This window comes from Borostomias antarcticus (genome assembly GCF_949987555.1).
Source record: "Borostomias antarcticus genome assembly, chromosome: 18".
NCBI lineage: Eukaryota > Metazoa > Chordata > Actinopteri > Stomiiformes > Stomiidae > Borostomias > Borostomias antarcticus.
Genome location: NC_140251.1, coordinates 16,559,386 through 16,579,385, shown reverse-complemented (window position 1 = coordinate 16,579,385; position 20,000 = coordinate 16,559,386). Strand labels below are relative to the sequence as shown.

The following is a 20,000-nucleotide window of genomic DNA, read 5'->3' as shown; positions in this document are numbered from 1 at the left end:
AGGATAGAGAGGACAGAGAGGACAGAGAGAGGACAGAGAGAGGACAGAGAGGACAGAGAGGACAGAGAGAGTTCAGAGAGGACAGAGAGAGGACAGAGAGGACAGAGAGAGGACAGAGAGAGGACAGAGAGAGGACAGAGAGGACAGAGAGGGGACAGAGAGGACAGAGGAGAGGACAGAGAGGACAGAGAGAGGACAGAGAGAGGACAGAGAGGACAGAGAGAACAGAGAGAGGACAGAGAGAGGACAGAGAGAGGACAGAGAGAGGATAGAGAGGACAGAGAGGACAGAGAGAGGATAGAGAGGACAGAGAGAGGACAGAGAGGACCGAGAGGACAGAGAGAGGACAGAGAGGACAGAGAGGACAGAGAGAGGATAGAGAGGACAGAGAGAGGACAGAGAGGACAGAGAGAGGACAGAGAGAGGAGAGCAGTTTTCCAGCACAGATTAGTTCAAGCTGACATGTGATGTACAGTACTATACATCCACAAATAGAGCTGGGATTGAATCGGGGACCTTTTGACCCCCAGCTGGCTGTCTGGCTGTCTGGCTGGATGGATGGATGGCTGGATAGATGGATAGATGGATAGATGGATAGATGAATAGATGGATAGATGGATAGATGGATAGATATTCTGTGATGATCCTGACTCTGTAGGGGTGTCATCCCGGAGGATGGAGTTAGGTCGCAGATTCTGGAGATGTGGGATCGCCACGGGCTCCAGAATCTCATTCCGATATCTCACTACATTGATATTGCCTTCAATGATGACAGGTTCTGTTTTGCCTGCGAGAGAGGTACCGCCCCACACCATCACACTTCCCCGATTGAAAGATGTCACGCGATCTGTGCAGCGTTCTGCCTAGCGTTCTCCACGTGACAACTGACAGCACTTGAAGCTCAAAATAAGAGTGAATAGCAACAGAAGAATATTGATGGGGATTTTGGCACATTTTTGAGGGCGCTACCCACACGTTTAGCTGTGTTGCTCATTCCACGAATCCACAATCCTTACCAGTTGTACCTCGTTGTAAAGGTGACTAATCAGGCTTTCCAGCGATATAAAATACAAAACCCATCTGTATTAAAGGGGAGAAAAAATCTACTGAAATAACGTTTCCGAACTATTTTTGAGGAGTTTAATTCATTTTTGGTTTAATCAGAGCAGATAATCTTGGTTCTAATGGTCTGACAGTCCTTTAGGTGTCTTTGGGCAAACTCCAAGCGGGCTGTCGTGCCTTTCACTTAAGCATCCGTCTGGCCACTCTACCTAAAAGGCCTGATTAGTAGAGTGCTGCAGAGATGGCTGTCCTTCTGGAAGGTTCTCCCATCTCCAGAGAGGAAAGCTGGAACTCTGTCAGAGTGACCATCAGGTTCTTGGTCACCTCCCTGACCACCACCGTTCTCCTCCGATTACGCAGTTTGGCCAGGCGGCCAGCTCTAGGAAGAGTCCTGGTGGTTCCAAGCTTCTTCCATTTAACAATGATGGAGGCCATGTTGTTCTTCGAGACCATCAATGCTGCAGATTATTTTTTGTACCCTCTCCCAGATGTCTCAGAGGAATACGACTTCATGGCTTGGTTTTGGTTCTCACATGCACTGTCAACTGTGGTATGTACTTTACATACTGTACGTAGACAGGTGTGTGCCTTTCCAAATCATGTAGCCGCCTAAGTACTGAGTAAAGGGTCTGAATATGTATGTACTGTACATATGATGTGATATTGTTATATTTCAGTTTTAATACATTTGCAAAAAAAATTTTTTCACTTGTCATTATGGGATTTTGTGTGTAGATTGATGGGGAAAAATTAATTTAAACAATTTTGGATTAAGGCTGTAACATAACAAAATGTGGAAAAAGTAATGTGGTGTGAGTACTTTCTGGAAGCTGTAGATATGAACTTAATCCCTGATGGGACATTCACAAAGTAACATTGGCAGCCTATAGTCTTTGGCGCTGGCGTTGAGCCCTGTACATCTCAGCTCCTGACGAGGACTAGGAGAGAGAAACTGAGAGAACAGATGGGCCTGTGCAAACAATAGCTTACTTCTGCACTGCCAGTGTGTTTCTATGCATTATTGTGTGTGTGTGTGTGTGTGTGTGTGTGTGTGTGTGTGTGTGTGTGTGTGTGTGTGTGTGTGTGTGTGTGTGTGTGTGAATACATAGCGTTTGTTTACAGTAAAAGGATTGAGGGGAGCCTATAACAGTGTGAAAACCCGTGTTAAAGATAACAGTAATTACCGATCCAATCTCCTGCAGAGACCAAACAAAGACAGACATTTCCATATTCATAAGGACCCGAGCAGGGGTGCTTATTAATAGTGGAGAATGATAAGCAATAAATGAAATTAGTTGAATCAATTAGTCGGCTTATACAGTAATATAGCACTGCGCTTGTTATCCCGAAAATCCTTTCATGCATAACTGACACTGTGCAACTGTGTGGGTTCTTTTTGATAAGGCAGAACAATGGGCATTTATACACAATTTAAATAAACAAATGTATGTACTCTTAACATAACCTAACCTATTTGTTTCCCTTGGCAACTCTCCTAATTAGTTGGCTGAAAAACACGCTTCTCTTAAAAATGTGACATTGCCTCCATCTCGTACATTGTGCATTGTTAGGTCTTCTGGATTTACACTCTGCCAGCCAGGGTGATGAGTATCCTCTCTACCTGGTCTCAGTGGCCTCATTCTAACATCTTCACTTCTACTGTAAGACTACACCGCCAAACTAGAACGTGCACATTTCACATGCACAAAAATAAGGGGAGGAGTCAGCTACAGCACAGTACAGTGCATCAGCTGTTCATGTATTTTCAGAAGGTTAAACCCAGTGCTTGGGTGATCCTTGACTACAAAAAAGCCTCTTGGATGCAGGGTTTCCACTGGCGGAGTGGTGCAGTCCAGCGCAGCGTCAGTATCTGGGTCATGGAGGCTGGCCTCTCGTGTACCTCCATCCGGTTCTTCATTCATCTTCAAAACTATACTGGGTCATGGGAGACCTGCCCATTGAAAATGCTACAGAGGTGGTTCGGTAAGGAGAGACCCTGCTGAACCCCTCAGGCTGGTGCTGGGTCCCCACACTCTAACACCCAGGCTTTAGCTCAGTGGGTCCCCACACTATAACACCCAGGCTTTAGCTCAGTGGGTCCCCACACTCTAACACCCAGGCTTTAGCTCAGTGGGTCCCCACACTCTAACACCCAGGCTTTAGCTCAGTGGGTCCCCACACTATAACACCCAGGCTTTAGCTCAGTGGGTCCCCACACTCTAACACCCAGGCTTTAGCTCAGTGGGTTCCCACACTCTAACACCCAGGCTTTAGCTCAGTGGGTTCCCACACTCTAACACCCAGGCTTTAGCTCAGTGGGTTCCCACACTCTAACACCCAGGCTTTAGCTCAGTGGGTCCCCACACTATAACACCCAGGCTTTAGCTCAGTGGGTCCCCACACTATAACACCCAGGCTTTAGCTCAGTGGGTTTGCTTACGCCTGAAAAGCAGGAGACTTGGATTCGATCTCAATTTCTGTTGAAAAGACTCCCCCTATAGGGGAACCAATAGAAGCAAAGTTCTATTAAGCTATCTGACCTCAAAAGGAATGTTCCAGAGGGCTCCCAAAGTGACAAACGTATGTATAGAAACTTTTTTTTCTGGGAGTGCATGGCCTAGTCTCTACATGGAGTGTGTGTGTGTGTGTGTGTGTGTGTGTGTGTGTCCGTGTCTGTACTCACAGAGTCCTGCAGGTCAGGGATGACCACGCAGATGACCAGGGCGTCTGTCCGTGGGGTCCTGCCCGGCCTGTCCGCCCTCCTGCTGAGTCTCTCCGTCTTGGCCTCGTCCTTGGAGCTGTCCGACTCAGAACCGCCAGAACCCTCAGACAGACTCTGGGCCATCTCCTCCTCACTGGAGGTAGGACTTCGAGGCATCGCTATGGGACTCTCTGCTGGGGGGGAGAGAGAGGAATGGAGGGAGAGAAGGAGTGACGGAGGAGGTAGAGAGGTAGGGAGGGGGAGGAAGGAGGGAGAGAGAGAGAGAGGAATGGAGGGAGAGAAGGAGTGATGGAGGGAGAGAGAGGGATGGAGGGAGAGAAGGAGTGAGGGAGGGAGAGAGAGGGATGGAGGGAGAGAAGGAGTGAGGGAGGAGGTAGAGAGGTAGGGAGGGGGGAGGAAGGAGGGAGGGAGAGAGGAATGGAGGGAGAGAAGGAGTGAGGGAGGGAGAGAGAGGGATGGAGGGAGAGAAGGAGTGAGGGAGGGAGAGAGAGGGATGGAGGCAGAGAAGGAGTGAGGGAGGGGAGAGGAAGGAGGGAGGGAGAGGGACAGAGCATAGAGGGTAGAGAGAGAGAGACAGTATAGAAGGTGGAGGGAGAGAGAAGGGAGAAGAGAGGGTTATTCAGCTTTAACGCAAGATGATGTGTGCTACTGTGCACACACACACACACACACACACACACACACACACACACAAGTAAGCAAGCGAGCACGCACACACTAACACACACAAACATGCACACACACAACACACACACATACTGTACACGTATGCACACACAAACATGCACTCTCTCTCTCTCTCTCTCTCTCTCTCACACACACACACACACACACACACACACACACACACGCTCACAGCCTTTCCTATTGATGTCCTAGTTTTGAGTTCTGGATGACGCACTTTCCCAAGCGACCATCCTATAACCAAACAAGCACTGCTTTAATGTCACACTCATGGCTGTAGGAAGAAAATTGAAAATTATCCTCCACCACGCTCCCAATGCCCTCAAATGAGTTATCAACGCTTTTCAAAATCTGTGATTTGTCTAAGCAGGCTGACATCTTAGCCTCTCTGACAACAGTTGAGCGGTCGACTGATTACTGAAGATTTACAGACATCAGTGGCTTGATCACGTGGTGAGCTGGGAGCTGGGGTGGAAAAAGATAGGAGGGAACTTGTCTCACACTTTATCACACAGACAGGAACCTGACAAGTGACAGATCTACAGCCATGAGTGACATCGCTGTAAAAATGCCCTTCGGAGACTATGACAGTGAGGAGAGGAGTGATCCATCCTGGAGACACAACAAAAACATGCCTGCTTTAGAGACCGGGAACAGCTTGAATTTACATTTAAACCAACAACACAAAACTAAAAGCTGTATCTTTAGCTCTGTTAGAATGTCTGTCTAATGTTTATTAATTGATGTGAGTTAATGAAACAATCAACACATACTGTACATTTCACATGTAGTGAAAGACAGAGAGGTGGAGAGATCTGGAGTCGGGAGGTGGAAGCTAGTGGTTGTGTCATCTTAGAGATGATGGATCACATTCACAGCTGACAGTATTGACGATCCAATTCTGAGATATTGTTTATCCAAGGGTGAAAGGAAAACAAGAAAAACACAAAAGATATTGAAAAATAAACAAAAAAACAATGACATGACAGATGTCACACACACACACACACACACACACACACACATACACGCACACACACACACACACACACGCACACACACACACACACACACACACATACACACACGCACACACACACACACACACACACACACGCACGCACGCACGCACGCACACGCACACGCACCAAATGCAGTTTTGATGGAGCTGCATCCACTCCTGGCTGCTGTTGTCTCTGGTTGGCCCAGACGCCCAGACCATTACGGATCTCCAGCTAGACACGAGGATCTCTGCCACAAATTACTCTCATAAAAACTGCTCCAGCAGCAGCTCGTCTCCTCCCCAGAGCCCGGCGCACGCAGACGCCATTCATCACAGCTGTCTCCGCCACTTCCTCCAGACCCCCCAACATCAACAACTGCCAGATCGAGCCGGACCCTGGGAGGAGGTTGGCCTGCAGCCAATTAAAGTGTGGGGGCCAACAACAACATCAACAAGGCATTTACAGCAGCAGCATGTAAACCAGCTACGGAGGAAGTCCCTGTCTGTCAGAGCTGGGAGTCAAATATTGACACGGAGAAACACAGCGCTCTCTCTCCTCGCCACCGTTTCATTAAGTACCTACTGACAGCCGCCTCTGTCTCCTCCCAAGCAACCGTAACGCTTCATATCAATACTTGGCTCTGTAATTTCCGCTCTTGTACCTACGGTGCTTCACCCAAGAGGATGTCGATATCGTCCCGCGCAGCCTAAAGAGTTTTCTCCTTTTCCTCTCCAAATCTATGCTGGTTCGTCCGTTCTCGCGCCTGTTTATTATACTGTGGCACAGCTGATTGGCTTGGAAAAGGTACACCTCCGCCGGTTCTTTCAACCGCCCCCCCCCCCCCCCCCATACTGGACTCACCTCAAACGACTTGCGGATACTTTACGCAAACGAAAGAGGCCTACACCGATTTGACCATTGTGCCTATAGAGCTGGGTTCAGACCGCCCTTAAGAAAGTATCCCTTGGCTCAGGTATACCATGGCTAAGGAGGCTCTTTGAAACAGCGCCTCAGCTCAAGGGAGAGCTTACGATGCATCTTCAGAAGGTACATGGTAAGATCAATGTACGATGTACCTTGGGAAGAGCTGTTTCCCAGAGCCTCCTTAGCCAAGGTATCCGTTAGCCTAAGAAGGCTCTGGGAAACGACGCGGCACCTAGAGGGAGAGTTTACGACGTATCTTACGATGAACGTACTGTAGCGCTACGATGGCTCTGGGAAACGTGGCCCTGGACTACTGACAATAGCGTTTGACAAGCGTTTGTCCAAGAGCACCACCGTGATCACAGCCGATGCGTCAGAGTGGAGTGAATGAACTGCCTGACTGGACCTGTGCCCCCAGAGAAACTGTGAATTGTAGGGAAAAGCACTTATTTCCACCTATGTGCACATAATAATACACTGGTGTCCCTGAAACAGCCTGAAAAGCTGGCATCATGATAGAAAAGCGGACAACTAAAATACACCTTTCCCCCCAAATCTATCCACTCCTACACAGTATATAGCATGTTAAGATCCCCAGCGAGCACCCTGACCAGTGTGTACTCCTGTCCAGTCTCATCCAGTCTGGACTACTCTAGTCTGATCCGGTCCAGTCTGCTCCATTTAGTCCGAGTTCTCATTAAAAGCCCAGAGGAAGGGATCAGGTGGCCGCTGTAATGAGCTTAGTCACGCTACAGAGGACATAACACTGAAATATCACACCTCTGCTAATATGGCTATAACACTGGGTTATGGCCAAGAACCATAAATTGCTCATTCCCAAGGTGACTATAGGCTTCAGCTAGATCTGTATGTCCTGAAGCCAACCCAGATAGCAAGCGGATCTGGGCCATATACAGGCCAGATCTGGCCCTTGTGGCTTAGTTCCGGCCCATATATGGCCCAGAATCATTACACATCCGCTTGCTATCTGGGAAACCCCATGACTAGCAGATGTTGAATATCCATACAGGGACGGTTAAAGAACTTAAAACACATTGACAGCATTGACCACAGTAAAGTACATATTCTAGTAGCACTTCAGGCGTTTTCACACACACAGATTTCACACACACAGATTCGTCCTCAAGCCCAGGTAACTCTCAGCCAGGGTCCAGGGGGGGCAGGTTCATATCACGCTGCATCTCAGGGAGGAGGGCTACCTCCACCTCTCTCTCCTGGTCAGGCTCTATCTGAGCACAGTAGTCAGTAGCCTCATGTGGGGCAATGAAGCCAGCTCTCTCTGTCCCTCTCCCAGGCCCTCTCTTTAAAGAACCCTGCTCGCTCCGTCTCCGTGACTCACTCTGCCCTTTCCTCTCCATCTCTCCCTTCTGACCACTGCGGTGTTTCGCTGTGACTGCCCCAGCTCTGCCTCAGTGTCCCTGTAGGTGTCATTAACCCGGGGCATGGGGTCAGGTGTGAGGAGCCTCCCGGTGTCCCTGGATGTCTCCTCCGTGCACCTCTAACCCCAGGGTCACCGCCTAGGGCTGCCCGCCCAGGGAGCCACTGACCCAGGCTAACGTATGGACTCTCTCACCCCCCCCCCGTCCCCGTCCCCGCCCCCCGTCCCTCCATAGGAGGAGACGAGCACCGGGGGTCCAGATGGTGAGACATATTGGCTGAGCGTCTGTCCCAGTAGCAAGCCAGGTTAGACATGTCAGGGGCCCCTAGTGCTCACATACTGTAGATCAGGTTGTAGTTCATAGGGACTTCCAGTCTCGCCAGAGAGAAACGCATAACGCATTTAGTGATGAGGAACCCGGCAGGGGCTGGACATCAGTCTGTAGAGATGGGGTACGATACGGCAGAATATAACTTTACCACAACATGCCTGGACAGCCCTGGACTGGGCAGAGACTGATCCCATCCCACTGTCCGTATAATGAAAAGGAGAGCGCGTTTCCTCCGAGGACCGTTCACTACAGAGTTATACCTCTGCGTTCTACCCCGGGGGTTTCAGCACTAACCAGAGAACAGCAGCGCCGGTGTAGAAACATGTCACTCTCACAGTGCATTTACATATCGTCGCTGTCGGGTGAATCAATTGAAAGCTGGGATGACCCTTTACAACCGACCCTGGGATGACCCTTTATAACCTCTGAACCCTCACAGCCCTGGGACCAATTAAATGTATTCTAAACAGCTCATACGTGATGTTCAGAAACATCGTCATTGGAATGTTCTTTTCAACATTCTGAAAACTTGCTATTTCATAGATAGTGGTTTTCATCTGACAACGACAATATGCATATTAACATGGAGGATGTTTTCTTAACTGAACTTTTCTAAACATGTGATAAGCAAGTAGTTGGTAGACTGAGGTGTTTATAATGAACTGTATTTTTTCAGTCGAGATCACTTGATCACACTGACCCATTTATTTTGCATGCAGCAAATACAGCATATGGAATTTTGGCGGTGTGCTCTGTTCGGGGGCCCCCTGCGTAGTGGAAAGCACGATCGTAGGGGGGGGCGATAATTTAGATGTTCCCCCCCTCTGGGCCAGCTTGGCCCAGAGTGCCGGAAGAGGGAACGGCATCGAATTAGCCCCCTGCCTCTATGACGATCAGAGTGGGCCGCGATCGGGTAGTCGCTCGGAGGTTACTCAGCCCACTAAGACCGTCAAAGAGAGCCACAGGGGGACTACACAGGGGAGTACAGTGTTAATGAAATTCAACTATCACCAATGTGTTACTTCCAAGTTGTTTCTTATTGTTTTCCTACAGACCTCTATGAACCTTCCTTTTTCATCCGTTCCCAGAGAATCCCTCTGTTTAGATAGAACATTTGGTCTGTGACGTCACTCCCCTTTACCCTTTCTGAGTGCACGTCACCTCCCTCTATACGAAGTTATAAAAGAGGCCGCATGACAGAGTCACCCACTCTTGCCCGGATTCACTTCCTGTGCTCGAGTCCGAATTTGCAAATCGTAACAGAATAAAACTATTGTCTTATGTTTGAAACCAGCTTGAATCGACCACTCGCGTGCTCTTATTTTTAAACCAAGTATAAAAATACTTTCATAACAGCCTAAAGCCTCTGCCTCCATGGCGACCGGAGGGACCGCTAGGATGGCCCTTCGGGGATGTTTCGGCCCACGATCACCATAGAGAGCCACAGAGACTAAGCAAGTCAAGTTCCCCGGCTTCCACTAGCCGACGCATATTGGAATACCAGAAGAATGCAGTAAATACAACGATGGCAACGATGACAACAGAGATGACATCGACAGTAACACAGGTGGAGCAGGCGAGGAGGTGGGGCGAGCACGCCGATAGCAAGCAATCACAGCAGTAATGGCGTGAGCGAACAATAACATGTTTTGACAGCTTAAGTACATGTACTCTAACTAAATCTACTCTAACGTGCTGGACCATTGCTAAGACAGCTGACAGTCAGCTGGTAGGTTGCGTCTGATGACTGATTAGCCTCTGCCGATTAGCCCGGCATTGACGTCTGTGCCTCGCCTGAAGTTGCGTCGGAGACTTCATATGAGAATCAAAGAGGTGATGAGCCTTCATGGAGATCATCCTGAACTGATCTGTGGCAGCAGTATTGAGTGAGGTTGATCTAGGCCAGAGACAGTTTCCCTCGCTCCAGAGCACCTATGGCCGGTCCCCCGACAGCCAGTCACTCATACAAGGGAGGACATCGCGTGGCGTCTCCGTGAATACGGTCTCGGACCAGCCTATCGTCTCTGGACAACTTAAAAGCATCGCCACAGTGCCACCACTACGACTACTTCCACCGCCACGCCCGCTGCCCCTGCAAGTAGGGCAACGCACACAGGACTGGGGGTTTAAACAGGACGGCGTTCAATCCACACAGAACGAGCAACAGCAGCCCGGGTAGTCTCGGTCTCAGAAGGCTGTGGCATAATACAAATGTTCTTCCGCCAGGCTGTCGGAACAAATGAAGCATCGAGGGCTCTTCGTCGAACATAGGGGTCAGAGCTCTCTGTCTATAAAACAAAAGGCTCGGGGGATACATCGCAAGTTCTGATTGTTAGTGATGTCAAAAGAAATGGGATGAAATAGCTCTCTATCAAAAGAGAACATTAACAGTAACTTTAATACAATGACAACCTTATGTCCTCACAACCTTTTTCCACTGAATTGAGGCAGAAGCTCCTGCTCCCCAGAGAGTGGTTAGAGAAGCACATTTAGGCCCATCTCCATTCCTGTCATTCACCCCCAAGGACCTACCAGCATCTTAGCATTAAGAGGTGTATAATTCAAATGTCTAGAATATTCTAATATACGGCTCTGTCACCTAATCAGCCCCAGATTACCATTGGTAAAGGTCACATTCTTGGGGCTGCAGTAGCCCAGGAGGTAGAGTAGCTGTCTAGGAATCGGAAGGTCCCAGGTTTGATTCCAGCTAGCACCTCCTTCCCCACTGAGCAAAGACACGTCTAAAAGACATCTTTTAGATGTCTTTTTTGTCCAAAGACATCCAATTAGGAGCCAGAATGAATGTTTTTTTTTTTTACGTTCAGATATTGAACCCGTTTTGCACGTCCACAGACGTCTTAGAGGGGTCCAAGCCAGACGTTTGAATATTGAGGGGTCCAGCAGACGTACAAATGGAGTTCTGGACAGACGGACGTTATTAAGACATGATCTGAACGTCTCCCTGACGTTGCGTGTTTGCTGGGTTGCTTTGTCGAAGTGTCGTTGAGCCACAGAGACACTGAACCCTGAATCGCTCGCAGTGAGCAGGCTAATTATCTGAGTCGCCTGAATCAACCCACTCCACTCAGTCGACGGAGGATCTCAACGGAGTGGGACGAGTTGAGATCCTGTCTGACAATCCTGTCTGATATCAGGCTCAAACCATTGGTGTGTGAATATGTGCTTGAATGGGAGACGCCATTGTAAAGCACTTTGGATAAAAGCACACTCTATAAGTGCACTCCGTTTAGCATTCTACCCTCCTGCTCCACACGGTAGGTATTCAGAATAAGGGAATAAGCATGGGTTACATGAAAAATAAAAGAAACAGATATACACAGAGAATGCAGCTGTACACTAGAATCACAGCACTTCTGAAAGATAAATCAGAGGACAAATGTTCAGTTACTTTCATGTAGGGGTAATTAATACTTCAAGGACCTCCGTGTGAGGGAGCTGTTGCAGGAAAGCAGGCTTGTGTCCCATGGGGCAGAGCAGAGAGTGAAGACACAATAGTTCCTGTGCTGTGCTTCAGTGGTTTTACTTTCAACTAGAAAGGGTGCTTAGAGAGCACAGGGCATGAATGCATTTTGTTGGTGTAACTCAGTTGAAATGGTTAACATCACAACTCAGTTTATATGTAATAGCTTGGTACAGGATCCAGATTCTGATCCGCTCCAAAATTGAATGGGTTCTAAGTTGGCGTGAAAATAACTATTGTAGTTTTTGTGTTATCCTGTTAAATAACGAACGAATGAACGAACAAACAAACGAATGAATGAATGAACGAACGAAATAACACCCGAGTGGAAAATATATAGCGGAGCCAATTAGACCGCAAGGAAAAAAAGACACCCAATACTCTATCGTCCAAATAACTCCGCTGGTTGGAACTCACAACAGCTGAGCATCAGCAGCGAGGTACTAAACCGAAGTGTTCAGATGTATAATCATTGTTAATTCGTGCCTAGCTGCACCTGTGCCAGTGTGTGATTGTGTCAACCATCTGGAGCTCAGATCCCAGAGTCTGGCAGCTCCCCGTGCGTGTGTGTAACCAAGATAGTGTGTTACTCTGCTGGGCGTCAGATCCAACCCCAGCCCCAGCACTGCTCCAGCCCCAAACCGCCGACAGCATCTCAGCCCAGCACTGCCTATGTGAGCTCCAGCTCTAATCAACACGCTCTCATCCTCCATACAATAATGTGCGCCTCATTATATAACTGCCCCAACTGCCTAGGAGAGGACTCCCACCCACCCCACACCCCACAGCTGATGTTTGGTAACGTTAGGCTCATGGGCGATTTTATAGGGGGCGCAGGGGGGGCACTTGCTTGTTGGGCCAGCCCAACTCTGCTCAAATTCTTTAAAAAACAACAACAACTAATTAACACAATTATAAAATACATAATTGTGGTTTGTACCAGTTTGTGTTAGGTCATCATTCATTTTAAAAGTGTATTTATTACTTAAACTAGGCTACCTTTAAAAAAATATATATATTCATAATCCACCAATGGCACACCTCGTCCGTCGACCTCAACTATTTCCGGTTTGATCTGTTACCGCAAAAAAATGAGATCTGACTGTAGGCCTGAACTGTTTTTTTTCTCACGTCAAAATGTTGCCCCCCCTACTCTCAGAGGGTAAAATCGCCTATGGTTAGGCTAAAGGATATTATTCCACTCTCCCAAAAATGATATACCCCGATGGTGTGGAAACTGTAGCTCATATCCTATCCAGATGCTATCCTTCGATCAATACAAATCATTTTCCTTTTCTGTCTTCGTTTTCATCATGGACCTGTGTATATCCTAGCCTACTGTATATCCCCCATCTATCCTACTGTATATCCCCCATCTATCCTACTGTATATCCCCCATCTATCCTACTGTATATCCCCCATCTATAGCCGACCTTAGTCCAGGTCGAGCCGCTGTGTCCTGATCCCTGTGCGAGCGCCTGCTCCCTCCTCCAGTCAGCTGGACCACGGTGTGGGTCTGCAGATGTGTTCGGATGGTATGCATTATAAATGCGGTCACGTGGAACTGATGATTAATGCATTTCAATATTGATACACCTCTTCTCATCAGCAACATGTTCTGACGTGCGTTGGGGAGGCCTCGCAGGATAGAAACGACAGTTGAACTCCGGAGCGTAAAGCACAACCTACTGCACACACAGCTGCATTTCATTCAGATAATATAGACTCTTTTTTTTCACTATATCGTCACTACAATGAATAGTAGCCTATAGTGTTGTCAAAATGAGATATCTGCACTCCCGAGAGGCAGAACAGACTCCAGGTGTAGAACTAGGCTAAAATAGGTGAGAGAAATCTCCACGAAACCTTTGCCATTTGTCGATAATTGGCCCACACTGTAACAACCTACTTCCGTCCATCATATCGGTACAAATTTCTGTTCATTACCATGGATACAACCGGGAACAGCCAGCATAGCGAGGGAGAACGATCGTCTCCCGGGTATCAAAGGATCTGGCGAGCGGGAACCGCGGATGACTAACAGAGGATTGACCTATCGGGGTCAGGCGGTGTTGCGGCATCTAGACGTTGGTCGCCACGACAACAGTGCAGGTACTAGGCTTTACTCCAGATTAAAATTGTCAACATTAGAAACCTCCTCCGCCTCCTCCTCCCCCTCCTCCTCCTCCGTTGCTATGGAGCCCCCTGGCCTGGCCCCTATCCCCACGGGACCCTCTCTCTCTCTCTCTCTCTCTCTCTCTCTCTCTCTCTCTCTCTCTCTCTGGGATCTAAGGGACAAGGGGAGAGGGTGCATATTGTACGCTTGAACAGCGGTGTCCTAAAAACTCAGCGACGGAACAAATCTATTAGAGAGACTGACTGTAGTTTCTTTTAGGCTGCGAGGTAAAAGTGTAGCGCCTCATATTCCCGTTTGGATCTTAAAGGACAATGCTCGTTTTTGACAACCTGGACCTTATTTACGACATATTATAAGACGTTTGACTCACCGAGATCACTTTGGTGTAGTTCGGAGGCATGTAGAAGAAATTTAAAATCCAGCGCGAGCCAAGTATATCCATGTAATGGCGGTGGTCGGGGCACTTAGAATGCAGTTTCTAAAAATCTATTTTCTGCTGCGAAACGGTTGTTTTCATCAATCTGTCTTTATAAATCGCTAGTTGTGCTTACATAGAGCATAGGCCTGTTGTGGTTTTTCACATGCCTCTGTAATATGATCTTTCGAAACGTCTTTCGAAACGAAATAGCTTCCTCACTTGCTCCAGCACGCATGCGCACAGTGCGCAATCGTAGCTCCAGCACGCTGTGCGCATGCGTGCTGGAGCAAGTGAGGAAGCTATTTCGTGTCTAAAGACGTTTACATAGATTACAGAGGCATGTGAAAAACCACAACAGGCCTATGCTCTATGTAAGCACAACTAGCGATTCATCAAGACAGATTGATGAAAACAACCGTTTCGCGGCAGAAAATAGATTTTTAGAAGCTGCATTCTCAGTGCCCCGACCACCGCCATTACATGGATATACTGGCTCGCGCTGGATTTTAAATTTATTCTACAGGCCTCCGAACTACACCAAAGTGATCTCGGTGAGTCAAACGTCTTATAATATGTTGTAAATAAGGTCCAGGTTGTCAAAAACGAGCATTGTCCTTTAAGGTCATGATCTGACAATGCAAAACCGTTAGGGTAAGACTTTGTTTTATGGTTTGTTTGATCAAACTTGGTATGTAGGCCTACTAGGGGTTCACATCGTTGGGGGTTAATAGCCTAAATGCAGTACGAGACTCAGAGGGGAGCAAAGCAGTGGTGACCAGGAGCAACACTACTGTAGTTCGCTGACTTTGAAAGGACAGATAAATATGTCAGGGAAGGGTGGGGAAATAAGGGTTCTTACCCCCCCCCCACCACCACCCCCCCAACTCCCCCTCACACATTTACACATAGGCTACTGTACATCTCCATCCGCCTCTCACTGGAAGTGGTGATTGCAGGCAAGGATTAAGCTTTGGTCTTCATCATCCAGAGTGTGTAACAAAGCACAGCATTCTCAGTCCTCAGACAGATTTATACGCCTATAAAGACGGGACTGTGGGCGTCGCCCAGAGAATCCTTCCCAGAGATGCGTTTATCAATCACAGGTATGAAGTTGTAAAGAGGAGGAGAAAGCAGACAGCTGCTTCTGCCAAGGGACATAACGGATGCAGTAGCCTACAGTATATCATTATATCAGCGGATGAGAAGACAGTTTCCAATTAAGAGATAATATTCATCTTAATTATGTATTTTGCTGTCACGGAGGGACATAATTGTAGTGTATCTTAATAACATTCTCATCATCACAATTTGAAATGGGTCATTATGGTCAAATGCATTGGGTCTTGTAATTATGAAGGTAATTAAGAGATCATTAATAGGCACTGCGGTTGGTTGATTGACAATCAATTGACTGACTGAAGTAATGGTAACATCATTTTACGGTTTAGGCTACTTTGGTAAACAGGTAGGTGACGGTGTATTTGGAAATTAATAACATTTTAATCAAAAAGTTGCATCACTCACTTTTAAGCAATGTTCTACAATAATTAGTAATTAATTCCAGGTAACCGTTCTAGGTTCCAGATGACCCTTGAATTGATGCGACCGAAACAATGCATAGCAAATTATTGAAACAAACTTCAGTCACTGTCGCCATTTCATACAGAAATGTAGTAGATACTAATATATTAGCCTGCCCTATGTGTGTGGGGGGAGGGGGGGATGAGGGGGAGATGTCATCTTCTGAGCTCTTTAGCCTTATTAGCCCCCATAAAGAAAAATTAAAAACAGGTGCCACGCAGTGAACAATAGCGATGCTTACCTTGTTTCATCGGAGGTAGTGTCCGTATCACACTTCTCTACTTCTTTACCTTCGCTTCGGAGGAGAGGGGAACTATCAAAGCTGCTTGTTCGGGACTACTCCGAATGAGTAAATGGGTAACCGCGGATAGTTTCCCACAAGCAGCATTATGCGGCGGTGCGGTCGAGAAAAGTGAGTCCAGCGATCGCTCGCCTAGGTACGCGAGAGGTAAAATGAGGTTTCAGGCGCTCGATAAATAGTCGAGCAGTTAGGCTCGCACCGTGGAGGGAGGAGGGGTTGTATCGCAGCTTCGTTTCAGTTTTGGTGCAATAACCACACACTGTATACAGTAATGCACATAAAGATGATCTCTTGGAAGAGCGACATAAATACAATGTCACTAACAAATTCCTCCTTTTACATTTCTGCATGAGAATTGGCCATGCAATATCTGTATAGAGGAAAGGTTAATCGAAACATTTGTGCCTTTAACATGATATAAGTGGTGATTCTCTCATTCAATTCTTATGAATCAACCTCCCTTGGACCTGTATCTTAGTAAGACTACAGTAGGACATCTTGTTCTTTATGGTTGTTTTTAGCCTTGGATAAACTGTATCCAGTGCTCACCTGTGTCCCCCCCCCCCACCACCACCACATCTGCTCTTCCTGGGCTCCGCCCTTTTTGCTCTCCACAGCCCTGTGATTGGTGGAGGAGGAGGAGGAAGTGGAGGAAAGGAACATAAATCACCTTGGCTTCCCAGATGTGTCACCACCTTCATTTGTCTTTGACTCCCCGGTCCAGCTCAGCTCAGCTCAGCATGCCAGAACTGGGTCAGGCAGGCAGGCAGGGCTGGGCTAGTCTGGACTTATCTGGGCTGGGCTAGTCAGGGCTGTGCTGGACTGGACTATTCTTTCGGGGCCCACAAAACGTCTGGCATCGTGCCATACTACAGGAAATATCACAGGATAAGGAGCTGGGAGGGTAACTAGGCCTGTGTGTGTGTGTGTGTGTGTGTGTGTGTGTGTGTGTGTGTGTGTGTGTGTTTGTGCGCATGTGTGTCTGTGAGTGAGTATGTAAGTGTTAAAGAGAGTGTTAGGGAAAGTGTGTGTGTGTGTGTGTGTGTGTGTGTGTGTGTGTGTGTTGTGGTAACCCCAGAGAGACCAGAGCATGGGGGTGGCCACTTGGAGATGCCAGTCAGCCACTTCAGCACCGCAGTAGTGGACAGCGACTCTATCAGCAGCCCCTTCAGCCCCTTCAGCCCCTTCAGCCCCTTCAGCCCCTTCAGCCCCATGGACAACGCAGCCTGATGGACAGCATCTACAAAACATCCCCCGTCTCCCAGGCAACAGCCAGACCCAGCTGGGGCGAATCACCTCATTCAGGGTCAAACACCCTCAAACGGACACCGTATACTGTATACTCATTCAGGGTCAAACACCCTCAAACGGACACTGTATACTGTATACTCATTCAGGGTCAAACACCCTCAAACGGACACCGTATACTGTTGTTCATTCAGGGATCATAGGGTTGACGTGAGGCTGCCTATGTAGGGAGCTAACTCCAACACATTTACCTAATATCTCTGTGTTTTCTATGTGCATGCGAGTATAATTTCTTATTAGTGGAAGAACAGGTGACACATTTATTAAAGGACTAGTAAAGGGAAAATGCATGTTAAGCCCTGTTTTAAGGTTACTTATGATCATATACAATGGTTCAGATCAAAATGTTGACAAAACTAGCACTTTTGAGAAAGTCTGATAATTGCTCTAACACTGTTTTGGTCATACAATGGATGTGGGTGGGCACCGTGAAAAATCATTCAAAAACATGTTAAACTCTCGATTTCAAAGACAAGAAGGTCGCCGAGGGGGTAATTGGTGTCCGTTGGTGTTCTGACATCAAATTTGCCGCAAAGTATGAATCCTGTAGGGTTTTATTGATAATTTTATGAAATCCATTGACTTGTATTGAAGCGACTGTTGTAGATGTGTAGATCAATCCGCAGAGGGGATTCAGGAAGCGGAACTACTTACGGTAGCTATTGTTATTGTTTATGTTGCTAGGCTATCTAGTTTGCGGAAGTTTACACACGTATGTGCTGCGACTAAATAGTTCTATGCTAAATATTTAAAAAAGCCTTTCCAGATGAACTAGAATCTTACTTTGTGACGAATTATATGTCAGAACGCCAACTAACACCTCGTGAGTTTCTTGTCTTTGAAATCGAGGGTTTAACATGTTTTTGAAAGATTTTTCAAGATGCCCATCCACATACATTGTATGACCAAAACGGTGGTAGAGCAATTATCAGACTTTCTCAAAAGTGCTAGTTTTGTCAACGTTTTGATCTGAACCATTGTATATATATCATAAGTAACATTAAAACAGGGCTAAACATGCATTTTCCCTTTACTACTCCTTTAACACTGTTGTTGGCAAATAGATACTGATGATTAAAATGTATATTCATCAACCTTTTGATTATTTCATCCATACTGTCTGAAATGAGTGCTCAAGATCCTCATGTTAGTTGTGGATTTTGTGGCAAAAGTGTGTATTATGACAGCTCACAATGCATTAATGCAATCACCTAAGTTAGAGTACAGAGCCGTACGCTACATTACTGAAGGACGGTATTTTACTGTACATTAGAAGTGGTTCATATCAGTATGTGATTGCAGAAGTGTATTTCCTATCCAGTTATCATTTGTATCAGACAGATTTGGAGTAAGCAAATCATTCGAAATATGTTTTTCTTCCGAACAGCTCACCAAATGTATTCATATTTCTTTTCATTCCTCTGAATTGAGAACTTTGCGAGAGGCCACAACATCTGCCTGGCAGATTCATGGCTCAGTGATGGTTATCTCAGTGATGGTTATCTCAGTGATAGTTATCTCAGTGATAGTTATCTCAGTGATGGTTATCTCAGGGATAGTTATCTCAGTGATAGTTATCTCAGTGATAGTTATCTCAGTGATGGTTATCTCAGTGATAGTTATCTCAGTGATAGTTATATAAGTGATAGTTATCTCAGTGATAGTTATCTCAGTGATAGTTATCTCAGTGATGGTTATCTCAGTGATAGTTATCTCAGTGATAGTTATCTCAGTGATGGTTATCTCAGTGATAGTTATCTCAGTGATAGTTATCTCAGTAGTTATCTCAGTGATAGTTATCTCAGTGATAGTTATCTCAGTGATAGTTATCTCAGTGATGGTTATCTCAGTGATGGTTATCTCAGTGATAGTTATCTCAGTGATGGTTATATCAGTGATAGTTATCTCAGTGATGGTTCTTTCAGTGATAGTTATCTCAGTGATGGTTATCTCAGTGATGGTTATCTCAGTGATAGTTATCTCAGTAATAGTTATCTCAGTGATAGTTATCTCAGTGATTGTTATCTCAGTAATAGTTATCTCAGTGATAGTTATCTCAGTGATGGTTATCTCAGTGATGGTTATCTCAGTGATAGTTATCTCAGTAATAGTTATCTCAGTGATAGTTATCTCAGTGATTGTTATCTCAGTGATAGTTATCTCAGTGATTGTTATCTCAGTGATAGTTATCTCAGTGATAGTTATCTCAGTGATTGTTATCTCAGTAATAGTTATCTCAGTGATGGTTATCTCAGTGATGGTTATCTCAGTGATGGTTATCTCAGTAATAGTTATCTCAGTGATAGTTATCTCAGTGATGGTTATCTCAGTGATAGTTATCTCAGTGATAGTTATCTCAGTGATAGTTATCTCAGTGATGGTTATCTCAGTGATGGTTATCTCAGTGATGGTTATCTCAGTGATAGTTATCTCAGTGATGGTTATCTCAGTGATAGTTATCTCAGTGATAGTTATATCAGTGATAGTTATCTCAGTGATAGTTATCTCAGTGATAGTTATCTCAGTGATAGTTATCTCAGTGATAGTTATCTCAGTGATGGTTATCTCAGTGATAGTTATCTCAGTGATGGTTATCTCAGTGATAGTTATCTCAGTGATAGTTATCTCAGTGATGGTTATCTCAGTGA

The 20,000-nt window shown here is 46.4% G+C and overlaps 1 protein-coding gene across 1 annotated transcript in view; it reads right to left on the bottom strand.

Annotated features, from left to right (window-relative positions):
- Positions 1-3,940, bottom strand: part of shank2b (SH3 and multiple ankyrin repeat domains 2b) — a gene marked incomplete at both ends in the record, with an annotated part of 82,313 nt that extends 78,373 nt beyond the window's left edge. The window contains one exon of the mRNA XM_084452505.1: positions 3,746-3,940. Within this exon, the coding sequence (XP_084308631.1) occupies positions 3,746-3,940 (195 nt within the window). The remainder of the gene's footprint in view (positions 1-3,745) is intronic.
- Positions 3,941-20,000: the final 16,060 nt, after the last annotated feature.